At 42.8% G+C, this 14477-nt stretch overlaps 1 protein-coding gene across 7 annotated transcripts in view; it reads right to left on the reverse strand.

Moving 5' to 3' along the window:
* Positions 1–14477, reverse strand: part of CUX1 (cut like homeobox 1) — a 271777-nt gene that overhangs the window by 127846 nt on the left and 129454 nt on the right. For all 7 annotated transcript variants that reach the window (XM_027664422.1, XM_027664423.1, XM_027664418.1 and 4 more), the window contains exons 5-8: positions 8990–9127; positions 5480–5603; positions 3465–3541; positions 2671–2737 (exon numbers count right to left, since the gene is read on the reverse strand). In XM_027664422.1, the coding sequence (XP_027520223.1) occupies positions 2671–2737; positions 3465–3541; positions 5480–5603; positions 8990–9127 (406 nt within the window). The remainder of the gene's footprint in view (positions 1–2670; positions 2738–3464; positions 3542–5479; positions 5604–8989; positions 9128–14477) is intronic.

The raw sequence follows: 14477 nt of genomic DNA on the forward strand, positions 1-14477 counted from the left end.
AACACCTTCGGCGCCCGGCACGGGGGCCGGGGGGGGCACAGACCCACCTGCTCCCTGCAAAAGGCAACGGGGGATTTTTAGACATGGGGCATATGACAGAACCTAATTTGACTGGAGATTTTCAATCCAGCCACTGATCTCACCACCCCAAGGTGCCCAGCTGCACCTCCATCCCTCCCCTCTGCACGTACTTTGAACGGGACATTAAAGATAAACAAGTTGACACAGTGATTCCCAACTTCAAGATCACGACCAGTCGCCAGGACAAAATCCAGACTCCTTAATGTTGATAACTGAGGCTTCTTACTGTGTATTCCTTTTGCTTTCTTGGGGTTTTTTGGTGGTTTTTTTTCTGGTGTGAAAGATTTTCAAAGTTTCAAGTAGCTGAAAGACAGTTTTATTCTGAGACTGAAAATCTTAAAAGCACTGTTAGCTTTAAAAAATTGACAATTATCTGTTTTTTTCCTGAAGGCACTCCAATTCATCTGCATCAAATAAGTGTCTGTAAAACTAACAATTCTGGCCTAAGATAAAAATCACATGTTTTTAAAACATAAAATTAAAATTGGCAATACAAGTAGCTTTTCAGACTTAGATCAAAAGAGGATTTCTTTTTAGAAGAGAATCAAACTGTCTTTCACCCTTTTTATTGGTGTTTTTTCAGCATTTCTCCCAGCTTTTACAATTAAAATAGATGACTCAATTTCACTGTCTACATTCAGTTCCCTTTTCATGTTTTTCTAGACTTCCATATTGCAAAATTCGGGCTACAAACGCTACAGATGATTGTTGTTATGCAAGAACTATTCCTGCCATAAATATCCAAAACAATGATAAAATATTTCTGCTGTTATCAGGTCCTACATGTTTGTTTTCACAGCACATTAGTCTGGGAGATAAAGCACAAGCTTAATGTCTGCTTCAGGATTCAGCTCCATGACCACTATATTCCAGACCCAGTCTTCATAATCATTCTGCCACAGAACACAATAAACTTCTTGTTACTGCAGATGTTACTAATTTTTATGTAATTCTATATATATTAGGTAAGAATCATACTCCAAATCATGAGAATATTTCTGTGTGAATCTCCCTGAAAGAATGAGATTAGAAATGCAAACAAATATTTTAGGGAACAGACTTTTCTCAGTTTAAGATAAATTACAGCACTTAGGGAAACAGTATTGAAAACGAAGCAAACACTCTGCAAATAAACACATTACAGAGGGTGAGGGGTCATTAGGTTCAGTGCCTACAACCACTGGCCTTTGCCTGTTCCCCCAGAAGCGACTGCAAGACAAAATAACAGCAAAATCAGTTATGTGCAGGAAAAAAATGATGGCTCCACCAGACCCATCATTAGTCAGTGCCTCTTAGAGAGGGATGAAACAATGAGGGAACAAAACTACTTTTGATCACCTCATATGGAACTCATCTTGCATGGAACTCAGAGGGAACTGGATTTCCAGAGCAAACCCAAAATTTACCTTATCCTGAATGGTGTAAAAGGTGTTTCAACTCCAAGTGCTGATGGACTGTGAACTACCATGGGCTGCATTCGCTGAGCTCCAAGTTCCCCATGAGCTCAGTGGGGAATCAGATCCTCGGCAGCCACAGAACCACGGGCTAAGAAATTCAGACTTGGTGCCAGTTTGACTGGTGCTAAAACCCTGTATTGTCCAGAGTGGCAGGAACCACACCAGAAAGCCCTTTATGGATAAACCCAAGCCCAGGTCACTCCTCCCATCCAACCCAGCCTATGGATTTTCATGCCTCAACAAGGAGCTTCCGACAGCCTTCACTTCCCATTTCTCCTGTGCCAGGGAGGGTGGTGAGGGTAGGAGCAAGGGTTGGAAGTGAGGTGAAGGTGGGACTCTGTGGGCACAGGGAGGTGACACATCTCCCATCCCTTCCCTTACAGTGTCCCAGCCATCTGAAATGGTTTCTTCATTCCTATCCCACTTCCAGACACAGAAATGACTCTTTGGGCTTTATCCTGCTGATCATGAGAATTCTTTCTCATTATTAACTTTCCTTAAATATGAAGGGTTCAAAGGAAACCAGCAGCAGTCTGTCTCTTTTGTTGTTCCCTGCCCTGATTGTTAATAAAACCAGAGGATAATTGAAAACAGTAGCCATTAGGAAGACAAGAATATATATTTTTGAGACTACCTTCATGTCCTACTTGAAAACAAGAGAAATCTGCCAAAAATGCTACTCTCTGCAGTTTGGGGTGAACCTGACAGAGCAACGACTGCTACCCCAGGAGTAGAAGGAACCAGGGTGCCTAACAGTGAAACACAAATCCTTTGCTAAATGAAATTTTATTTTTCACCAAGATTGAAAGATCACAGTGAATATTCCTGAAATAACCCTTTTTCTAAATAAAATGCTAGAGATATATAGTGTAAAAGATAAACAGATGAAGCACCTGAGAACGAAACCAGGAAAGCAGCAGCGTGTGTGCCAGGAAAAGTCTTACTGGGTGGAAGAAAAGATGAAAACTAATAATCTCTCCATAGGAGGCCAAATTATGACCATGTTTTCCAACAAATTTGGACGCCTGAGCCTCCCCCATCTTGTCTGTCTCCAACAGACAGATGCAAAACAAAAAAAAAGAAGCAGTGATACCCTGAAGGGAGACATAGAAAGAAAACAAGGAAATCTTACTTTGCAGTAGTTTCTTCGTCGTATTTTGTTTTCAGATCAAATAGTTCTGTCCTGGTTTTTTCCAAGGCTAAAAGGCATAAACATGAAGCATTACAGTACTGAAACAGCAGTATTCAGCCATAAATAAAGCTGTACATCTCCTGATGAAAAATTCTTTGCTATATCTTTCTGCCTAGGCTTATGACTTAGAAAAAACACAGAATTTTGATTTTTTAAAAATTTTCTGTGATATTTCTGTTACATTGCAAAAAATTCCCAGTTTCTGCTTAACAAAGCCAGACATAATTAATTTCTTATTACACTGGTTAAACTGATTACTTATTTGAAATACTCATTGCAATAGTTCAGGGAAAAAAACACTTCTTGTTTTCTCATAGTAAACGAAGCCAAATGTGCCCAGATCTGGAACCTCTAAGTGTACAGGGATGAAAATTTATGGCAAGTCATAGCAACAGGCAAGACACAGTGGTAGAAACTGGGTTCACACGGATCACTACACAGTTATCTCAGTTCAGGAGTGTGTGAAGCCAGAGGAGAACACACATGGATGGTAAGTTCCATGGCCTGCTGTAATTTCAGGGATACTCTGATCCTGCAGGTCCTACATGGACTTGTCTCCTGTATTTACCACCAGACTGGGTGTGAGCCCAAAAGAAGCTCTGATTCACAAAGCTCTGTGGGATCTCCCTGAACCTCCAGGAGCTGGTTCACACACAGTCCTGATACACCCAATGATCCCTCTCCTCTCACCTCCCACCTGATCACTGGAATAGGTCACAAAAGTGAAGCCAAACCTGTTTGCAAAGCTTGAACTTTGTGTTCGGCCTCCTCCAGCTTCGAGGCTGTCGACATCTGTGTCTCCTGCAATTTTCTGCCAAGGGAAGACAAGAGGTGAGAACAGAGCTCGTAATCACCTTAAACAACTTCTCTGGGCTTTGCAAAGTTGGAAGATAGAGCAAACAAGCATCTCCACTGTAATCAGACAACTGCCAACACCACCCAGGCTAAAAGGTGCTTCAATGGGACCCCTAAATCAGATCATGCTGTGATCCTGCTCATACTTTGTGGTCCCACTTATTAAAATTTTAACAGCGTAGCCACCTCATAACAAAAGCTGTGAACATTATACAAGAGTTGACTGCTATATAAATGACAACTTCAGTGGAAGGTTTTCTTGAGCATAATTTGTTTAGGAAATGTCACACACATTGAGAATATTGTCACCAAGCACCCTCTGTTGTACAAAGTTAGTACAAGAAGAATGATACATTTCCATTTTAGTGTCATAATGAAGGAATTTGTTGCCATAACTGATGGAGTGAATGGATGCAGCAGCTGTCTCATCAGAGCTGTAATGGGTGCCAAATGCAGCAATATTATTAGTTAATCTTTAAGAAAACACATACTTCAAAAAAAACCTCACACTGATATTTTCTATATAACATGAGAAAACCTTTAATATGTTCACATTTCTTATGTCCACAGGCAACATTTTCTTGTTTGTGTCAGTTCTACCCATTTTAAAATCATCTGGCCATGGAGGCACTGGAGTCCTTGCTAAAGGCCAGGCTACAGGAGTTATAAAACTCATCTCTGAAAGGAGCTGCTCCAACATCTCCCAGGAGTCACTGCTTTTTACAACATTGCTTTTAGGATATTCTGCAGCTTTCAGAATTGTGAAATGGCTTATGAAACTACCAGCATCCTGCCTGCACTCCATAGAGTGCATAAATTTATTCTCCAACACTGCTGACCAGGTTAATAACTATTTATAGCAAGAACCACGCGTCAGTTCCCTTCAAACTGAACTATATATTTTGAGACCTCAAAACATCTTCTACACAGTTTTATTTGCATTCTATGACCTGCCATTTTATTTTACTTTTAAGGGTATCTAAATTGCAGCTGTTAAAGCCACTGCTTACAAGCTACTTACCAAAAAGCAATGACAGGTATTGAAAACTTACAAAAAGCTTTGCATTCACACTGGTAGATTCCTCCCACTCAGACTTGAATTTAAACAACCAACCCCCAGCTAAAAAGCTCATGTAAACTGAAGGTTTTCCACACTATGTTGAACATATTATAGTTCAGTGTTATTGCTCCACGGGAGAAGTAAATTCTCAAGACAGGGAACACAGCCTGAAAGAACTCCCTCTTTAGCCCCTTGGTCTTGTCCTGCCTGATTTGTTTGCCCACTAATGTGAAGATTCAAACACTCCCTGTTCATTTGCAAGAGATTAGAAATGCATTAAAAACGCTTTAAAAAAAATGAGTAATTATTAAAACTCTTCTTAATTTTGGCAGGTAGAACACGCATAAGAACATGCAAAACCTTCCCGGGATAGTTCAGGTGCACGTCCCCTCTCTGAGGCATTGCCAAGGGAGCAGGGGTAATGCACCTTTTACCCAGGCTGTGGGTGCTTCATCTCCAGCAGCTCAGGGTTGTGCAGCCTGCACCACGGTTCTGTGACACAGCAGGCTGAATTACCCTGTCGGCTAATGGAGACAGATTGGTGTCACAGAGGACAATACAGCCAGTGAGGAAATAAAAGCAGGTTTGCACCCTCCTGAACACGACACCCCCCCACCACACCACTGCCAGGAGACAATCTGTCCTTGTTTTACTTCCACACTCTCACGATTGTTTCGCTGTGCAAAGCTGAGTATCAAATGATTCCGTGTCAAACACATAAATCGCCGGAATCACTCAATATATGAGCTGTCTCCGCACGCCCGAGAGTCGGTCCTGGCTGGGGAGATTAAACACAAAAATACATCTCTCCTCCTCCACAACACCCACACTCACCTCTCCTTCTCTGCAAAATCATTTTGTAACTTTTGTTCCTTTTCAAGGGCTATGTTCTCCGCTTGGTTCTTCAGGGTCTGCTCATATTCTCGGATTTTCTCTTTAAGTGCTTTTATTGTAACCTCTGCAGAAAAACAACGGGGAAGAATGAGTTTACACAGCTCCACGTGGTTCCACAACACAAGGCTTGCTTTACCCTGTAGGCTCAGTGTGTTTTAAACTTTAGCTCTTCAACTCTGACACAAAATCAATGGATATGAGTCCCTTTGGAGACCTTTTACTCCCTAAATGTTAAATTGAACTTTAAGTGTTTAGGTTGAGAAGGATCAATGGAGTTTGCTGGAAAGCAGAGTGAAGAAGGTTCCTCTAACATGACTTTTTTAAAAAAAAGAAGGAGAAAAAAAAAATCAATTGTAAAATATAATATCACCTTATTGACTAGTCTAAAATTAGCTCAGTGCTGAGTGAAGATTAATAAAGTCCTGGTGTAGGTTTAAGTACAGATGTACACACAGGACACTTAATTCACCTAACTGTGCTCGTGCCCAAAGAGGCAGCTCCACTATGGTTCGTGCACAGATGCAATCTCACACTAATTGAACACATATCTGGGATACAGCTCTGTTCTGCTTCACAACTGATGAGAAATGCTGCATTAACAGCAGCTCAGACCCAACAGACACTCTGCAGCTCTGCATATCCCCGTTGCTCTCACTGCCTCATCATCCCACACACTGGGCTGTACACACAGGCATTAACTGTTTTAACTTTCTGAGCGCACTTGTAGCCTTCCAGGGAATTTGCAGAACTCCTTCTCTTGGATAAAGGAGTTATCTTGCATGGATATCCCATGCCTGGATATGGATGAGAGAAGATGCATAAACCTGCAGAGCTACGGTTCAACATCTCTTTACGTGCCCTGATCCGCTCCTACGTGAAAGGCCTTTGATCCCACCCACAGGAAAGGACTGAATCCTTATAGGGCTCCGAAGAGGAAAAGCAGGACATTCACCAGAGTATGCTTTGTAACAATAATGGAATTTGGAAAAAGCACTGGACTGCCAGAAGACTCCCAGCAGCAATACAGTTCAGTGTACTCACACAGGGATGCAGGCGGGGGGTTAAAGACCTCAGCTTATTAACAGATGCCATTAACAATGATTGAAGGAAAAATAAAATATTTTGGACATAAAAAGTTTTATACTGCGCAGAAACATCATTAGAAGACATGCTCTGATATGATAAATAAAGCCTATGGGGTTGGGGGGAAAAACCTCAGTAGTATCACACTAACCCACACGTAATCCTTTGAAAATCCAGATGTTTAGAGATGAGTCGAGAACTGTAAAGCAGACAGGAGGTAGCTGGTGACATGATCTGCTGTCTGGGCATTACCAAAGACAGCCTGGACCACTGTGACCACAAAAAAGGAGGGAGGAGAGTAGTAAAAATGCCAGCAAACCAGCTGCCTCCGAGAGAAGGAGCGGGATTTTGCTGGCTGTGCAGAAATCAGCTGAGGCTCGTTACTGAGTAACAGGCCATGAAAAGGACACGTCACTTCTTTTCCTTTTTTTTTTTTTTTTTCCCTCAGCAAAGGGAAATTCTTCTCTGAGATCCGGGAAGTAATACAAATTCTGATCTTTTCCTGAATAAGCAGAGGATGCTCCTTCACGCAGACAACAGGATGCTCATTCCTATGGACAGCGGGTGCACTCAGCACTGGAGACACCTTTGCTCCAGGTGTTTGCAGACATGAATCTGCCAAAATATCCAGGTATATCGAGAAGCAGAGAGCAAAATAATCTCATGGAAATGCATACAATTGCATCTTGACTGATGTTTGAATGTTTAATTTTAAAAGGAAACAAAACTACAAAAACGAATGCAAGAAGTGCACAAATATGGGAAGAAACGTGACTTTTGTAATAGAATTTGGTTTTATATTTAAGCATCTAACAATAGATGTGTTGGACAAGTACAGTTTAATCCTCTACATTGCTTGAAGCACTAAGTGCCTTCTTCACTGCTCAGGTCAGCTAAAGTTTGTCAGCCACTGCCATTTATGCCAGTTTTGGAAGAAGTTCTTACAGGCACTGTACAGCTCACACACAGCCCTCCAAACCAAGAGATTACCTGATCAAAGCACCCTCAGCTAACAACAGGCTTTTCCCTGCATAGCTTATTAATCCCTGTTTGAAACAGAGAGTACAACTATTGCACTGGAATGAAAAACAAGGCAAAGGTTACAGTGGGAAAACAGGAAGGAAGTGAGAGCACACCAGGGAAAATTAAAAATGCCAGTTTGTGAGTGGTTGCAAAGAAACCTCTGGAAGTCAAGAGCTTTTCCAGTTTCTGGGATGAACCCCTATGTCCTGCTTGGATAAACAGAATGCAGAGTCTCAGGAAAACTCTGCACAGGGAACTGCAATTCTTGTACATTTACAGCAAAAAATACTTTTTTAGAGTATATAGGCTTAGAGTATTACAGCTCCCACATGACATCTCTTCCAGTCTAGCCCAAATCCTGGCATGCTGATACCTGTCCTCTTCAGAGGTCACACCCTCTATGTTAAAATATATTTCAAAATATATAACTGCATATATGTTCCTTCTGCTGAAAATGAGATGTAACAAAATCAACTGAGTTGCTAACGCAGCTTTCAAATGTTCCTTGGGTGAAACAGTTCCATAATATAAAAAATAAAATCTCCATTTTCCCCAGTGCCAAGACAATTTACCTTTCCACCACTCAGAACTGGGCATTAAACATGGAAATGAAAAGTCCCATGGACAGGCAATGAGGTGTACAACTGAGTAAAATTTTGTTTCCTGGTGCAGGAAACTTTATTCTGAATCACAAGAAAACTTGATCAGCCTTAAAGCCAACAGGCTTTAAATCTCATTGAGATTTTCATGTATTTTCATGTACTCTGGTCTCATTAAAACTTAAATAATTAAACAGTAATAGCTTGTATTTACATTGCTCTATGGATAGTCTCTAGAGTAAATATAAAGTAAGTATGCTGAATGTACTCCAGTAATACATTTAGATAAGGGAAAACAGAGCACAGAAAAAGTTCCATTTTGTTCAGATTCGTATGTGTGTCTAAAATACTGATATTTTTTTTGTGCCTGTCTGTGCAAGATGCATGTCCTACAAGCACCCACACCCACGTTCAGCTTGATGTCAGTACCAGCACTGCCTCTCATAAAATGTCACATATAACGTCAGTCAGGTGTAATTTTCAGGGCTGAAGGCTACAACATAATATGCAGAATAACAACTCCATCCTCTGCCTTGGTGTTACAGGAAATGAAATTTTACACAAATCCAAAGAGTCTACCCAAAGTCATAAATACAGAAATGACTGTAATAGACCACTGTATTTTCTATACTGAATTTCAGTGCTACTGTCAACTTTCCCTGCATGAAATAAAACCGAATTTAATCCCTGCCTTCAAATTTCAGCGTGCATTAAAAGCTGATAAAAGAATATGTTTGCAACGTACCCTGATTTTTCACCTCGGCGAATTCTTTATTGTACTCCTCTAGAGTTTCCCTAAGTTTCTGGTTTTCTGTTTCAATATCGTGCATCCGTTGAACCTTCAGCTGAAGCTGCTGTCCCAAATCCAAGGCTGGAACGGGATCTGAAAGAGGAACAGTGAAATGAAACATAAGATAACAGGAACACTTCTGTAATTCAAGCAGTTCAGAGCTCAAGAGTCCTTTTTTATCTATTAATATGCATTTTAGCGCCAGTAAGGCCCTACTTGGAGTTATCAGTCCTGTACATTCCTCATATCCTGCAAACTTCAAAAACCAGAAATATTTCATTGTATTTGTGTTACCCCTTAAATGTGGAGCCAGGCTGGGAGAGCTGGGGGTGTTCAGCCTGGGGAAGAGGCTCTGAGGAGACCTTGGAGCCCGTTCCACTGCCTAAAGGGGCTCCAAGAGAGCTGGAGAGGGACTTGGGGCAAGGACATGGAGGGACAGGACAAGGGGGAATGGCTTCCCACTGCCAGAGGGCAGGGTTAGATGGGATATTGGGAAGAAATTCTTCCCTGTGAGAGTGGTGAGGCCCTGGCACAGGTTGCCCAAAGAAGCTGTGGCTGCTCCATCCCTGGAAATGTCCAAGGCCAGGTTGGATGGGGTTTGGAGCAACCTGGGCTAGTGGAAGGTGTCCCTGCCCATGGCAGGGCATGAAATGAGGTAGTTTTTAAGGTCCCTTCCAACTCAAACCATTCTAGGATTCCAAGACATTGGGACATGCCTCCTTCATCCTGGTGTTAATCCACAGGGGAGTGTTGCTGGGCGCAGGCAGTCAGGATACCAAAGGCACGTGAGAGTCTTCTGTTTTACATTTTTGTTTGCAAAATGAGAATTTTTGTGTAAAAAGCAATTAAGCTGCTCAGCTCACTGACAGCTACTGTCCCTCACACACCACTGCTTCTGCAGGAGTGAATTTCTGAAGCAAACTGTGCCCTCCTGCACAGCAGAGCTCAAAGAGGTTATTTGATCATGGAGATCTGAGCTATACTTTTTCTAACTGACAGATCAATAATAATCAGAAATACTGTGTGGATGTAAATAACTCAATGAAGCCTGGGGTAGAATCCCTCTGTTTCTAATACTATTAATCAAATTTCCTCTCAAAATTAATTCTCTGATGCTCATCCCTTTCTGATAAAGAGGGTCCCCAGCGCACACCTGACATGTGCATGTGTGATTTATTCTGGGACTTCTTCCCAGTCAGAATAAGAAAACACTGGAGTGAGATGGACTTATAAAAGATTATTGAATATATTTCTGCTGTGGGCGCCAGCATCTCTTGTGAAATGGCTGCAAAGATTTAGTCTCCTGTTGAGGAATGCTAAACACCAAACTCAGTGGATCAACAACAGTATATATTAGGGAGTTCACTTAATTTTCAACCACCACAGTCATTAATTTTTCAGACCACCCTCAGTCTCTGGAAACACATAATAAGTCTATTGTACCTCTGTTAACACATTAAGCATGAGCCTGTGTGTTTTTTCAATATGCCAGCGTTGTTGCATAGTTTATAAAAGAATAGCACTGGGTTATGTTGAGCTCAGAGACATTCTAAGTAGCAGCCTGCTGCATTTTGTTACTCCAGTTCTTCAACAGCTTATGGCATTACCCTGTTCATAATACAAAATCTAGGTTGCTTGTCATCTGTTCTCTGTACATACATAGTTTATGACTACATAGCTTTTTCATTTATGCTTTTTAGGCCAAATACTTTTCGTTATTATTATCCGCATTAAAATATTTATAATAAATCAAACTTAAAATGTTATGGTGGCAGAGAACAGGGGGGTACAGGTAAGGAATTAAATATAAAGTTGAAGTCACAGCAGTAGCACGAGTTAAAGGCTCTGCAGTATTTATGTATGGTCCAATTACGGCGTGGGCTGTCACAACATCACCCTCTCCCATGGAGGTCTGCCGACCTTCATCCGTGAGGAGCATTTTGTCACACTCCTGCAGCTCAGCATTTCTCCCAGAGCGCCAGCCCGGGACATTCATCTGCTGAACGTAAAGAAAGGCTGGATTGTCTCAATCCATCCACATCTTAAATTGTTACAGGAACCACGAGTCGTATCGGGTTGGGGATCTTAAGCTTCGGCCGCGGGATTTCTATCGAACGGTGTTGAAGCGCCACAGTGAAAGAAACTGAACCTCACAAAATTGTGGGTGCCCTTTTTCCCCCCTTCTCGTTTTAACACGCCCATTGTAAAAAGCCAGGACACCCACAAGAGGCATTTTGCTCCGAATACACAGGGCTTTTTATATTGAAATCAGTAAAGAATTAAAGGACGAAAAATAACATGGGCATTATGAAGTGAATAATGACTAAACCTTAAGTCAAATTTGCAATCCCTGAGAAGCTTTATGTACAAAATGAAAATGCTTGCAATCTCATAATTATTCATCAGGACATGTATATTTAATTTAGCTCTATTAAAGGTTAATGTTCAAGTAGCAAAACAGTGGCAGAACAAACAAAATGTAAAAAAAGTCTCTGTGCATTAAACCTCAAACTTCACTAGAGCCTATTTGAAGGACTAATGGCCTGCAGCCACTAAATACTGCTGGAGGACATGTAAAAAAACCCACGGCTGAAGCACCTCTTAAGACTTAATTTTTATAAACTGCATTAAAGAAAACTAATCACTGTATGACAATAAAGTAACCAAGACATTTCAGGCAGAGGCACAAATAATTTCTTACGGCAAGCTCCAACACGCTCTTTTAGCTTAAAAAACCTAAACCCCTGTTATTTCTGGAGTATTTATGAACACCAATTAACCTGAAACAAGTATAAACCTTACAGTCACAATGACTTTTTTCTTACCTAAGTGGAGTGGATTTAAAAATAAATAAAAATACCCTCCTCTTCCCAACATATGCATGCATGGAAAAGCATACCTTTTTATATTAACCAGGCTTACAAAGTATGTTTCATGTCATTTAACAGGAGGTCACTGAATTTTTAAACAAGCAATGGACCAAAACTTTCGATTCATTACACAAACAACAGGCACACATGGCTCAAAAAAATCAAGTGGCCCTGGCTTACAGAGAGAGGTAGCAAAGGAAATGCCCTTTCTGTAAAAGAGAAAAATCACCTCACTGAACACTGAAATGTGGAAAACTCATCACACATCATCCCCCTGGTTTGAATCTTCTCTTGCAAAAGTTCTGGATTCCTGTTGAGCACAGGATAAATAAAAAGTGAGAAAACTGGTAAAAGGAACAGGATCATTCAGAACTTGAAGAAGTGTTTTGCAAGATCATTACTGCCCAAGAGTAAACCGAGATGTCTATTTTTATACTAAATTTAGTGTATTTTTTTCTATTTCTTCCTATTCTGTTCATTTTTCCTAAAACACTTGTTGCATCCCGTACCCACAGAGAAGCCCTCTGCATCCTGTGTTTGTACACAGCCCAGCACATCTGGATCCGACCCCTGACAAGGCTTCCTCCACACTACCACAGGAGAAACACTATTTTAAACCCAGGACCTGCAAAGCCCATTTCTGCCTTTCCTTCCCAACGGATTCACCACCATCCCTGTGCTCACTGCTGGGACACCACACCGTCCCCTCACAGAGCAGCTTCTATCCCCACAAAGGAGGGGGATGGACACATCTCAATGGACACAGACACAAAAAAATTAATGTTACAAATGTAAAGTAATTTTTGTAGCAGTTAATACTTCACATCAAACAAGATGGAGCAAACCAGCCACAGCAACACCTCCGAGGCTGTTCTCACACCACACACATGCCCTGATGATGCATCTTTTTTGAACAGCAGTGCAAAAGAAACAATTTTTTGCTGCTGCTGCTGCTTATGCATGTAAACTACTGACTTTATGAACAACTTTAAAAGAAACTCAAAGACGGATCTTGTCCAAACTGCAAGTTACATGAGCAGGGAGAGGCATCCCCTCATCACCCTGGGTGCGGTTTTGGGTGCCACAATGTAATAAAGATCTAAAGCTATTAGAGAGCACCCAAAGGAGGCTACGAAGATGGTGAAGGGTCTAGAGAGGCCATAGGAGGAGCGGCTGAGGACATTTGTTTTGTTCAGCCTGAAGAGGAAACTTATCGGGGTCTGCAGCTTTCTCAAGAGGGGCAGCTCCGATCTCTGCTCTCTGTGACAGGACCTGAGGGAAAGGCTGGAGCTGTGTCAGGGGAGGGTTATGTTGGATATTAGGAAAGTTTCTTCCCCCAGAGGGTGGTTGGGCACTTAACAGGCTCCCCAGGGCAGTGGGCACAGAACCAAGGCTGACAGAGCTCAAGAAGTGTTTGGACAATGTTCTCATGGACAGGGTGGGATTGCTGGGGTGTCCTCGGCAGGGCCAGGAGTTGGACTGGATGACCCCTAAGGGTCCCTTCCAACTCAGGATATTCTCTGATCCTATGACCCGCCCACCACCCCATGTCACTCAGCCCAAACCCAACCTCACCCCTGGACATACAACAGGGTCACTGACAACCACCCCAACTTCCAAAGTGAGTTTTATTTACGAACCCCTGTTCCTCCCTCATTCTGGGAGCTGGGAGAAGACGACACAGCTCTTACTATTAATAATTTAACCCTGGTGTTTACACCACGAGCACCGTCGCGGGGTTGCCCTCCCCGGTCATTAGTGGCCGTGGGTGCCCCCCGTGCCCCTCGCCCGGTGACATCCCACTCCCGCCCGCCTTCCTTTTCGCCAGGGCACTCTGGGCTAATGTAATCATACGATTACATAATTAACCCAGCTGTCTCATTAAGAAAATCAACTGGAATTCAGGGCATAATTAGTCATACAGCAATTAGCATGCTGATGAGCAACTGATGAAAAGCTGTCTCGATATAGAGTATACTGGGACCACCCTCGTTATTTAAGGAGAAGGGGGAAAAGCCCACCTCGGCTCACGGAAAAAGGAGCTCGTGCGGGACAGGGAATGTTTAAAGTTAATATTTAACCCTTTGGCCGCGGGTGTTGTTCCTGTGAGAGTCCCACATATACACACACACACACACAGCGGGACCGATGGTGGGATGGGCTGCGGGAGGAAAATTTGCCAAATGAAGTGGAAAAACTGTGTCGTTGTTTAAACGTACAATTTACAGCGCGCTGGGCCCAATTACCCTCTCTCCTCATATATATATATTTCTAAAATACTTTTTTTTTTTTTTATTTAAAGGCAGGGATGCGATCCCCGAGGAACGGGCCCTGCCAGCCCCGCCGGGAGGTGCCGCCGCCCGGACCCCCGGAGGGAATGCTCGGACCCCCAGCGGGCCCCGGCCCGGACCCTCGAGGAGCTGCCCGGAGCCCTGAGGGGGCTGCCCGGACCCCCGGACCCTCGAGGAGCCGCCCAGAGCCCTGAGGGGGCTGCCCGGACCCCCGGACCCTCGAGGAGCCGCCCGGAGCCCTGAGGGGGCTGCCCGGACCCCCGGCTGGCCCCGGCCCGGAGC

Source organism: Corapipo altera, unplaced genomic scaffold (assembly GCF_003945725.1).
Source record: "Corapipo altera isolate COAL_440 unplaced genomic scaffold, ASM394572v1 181b, whole genome shotgun sequence".
Classification (NCBI taxonomy): Eukaryota; Metazoa; Chordata; class Aves; order Passeriformes; family Pipridae; genus Corapipo; species Corapipo altera.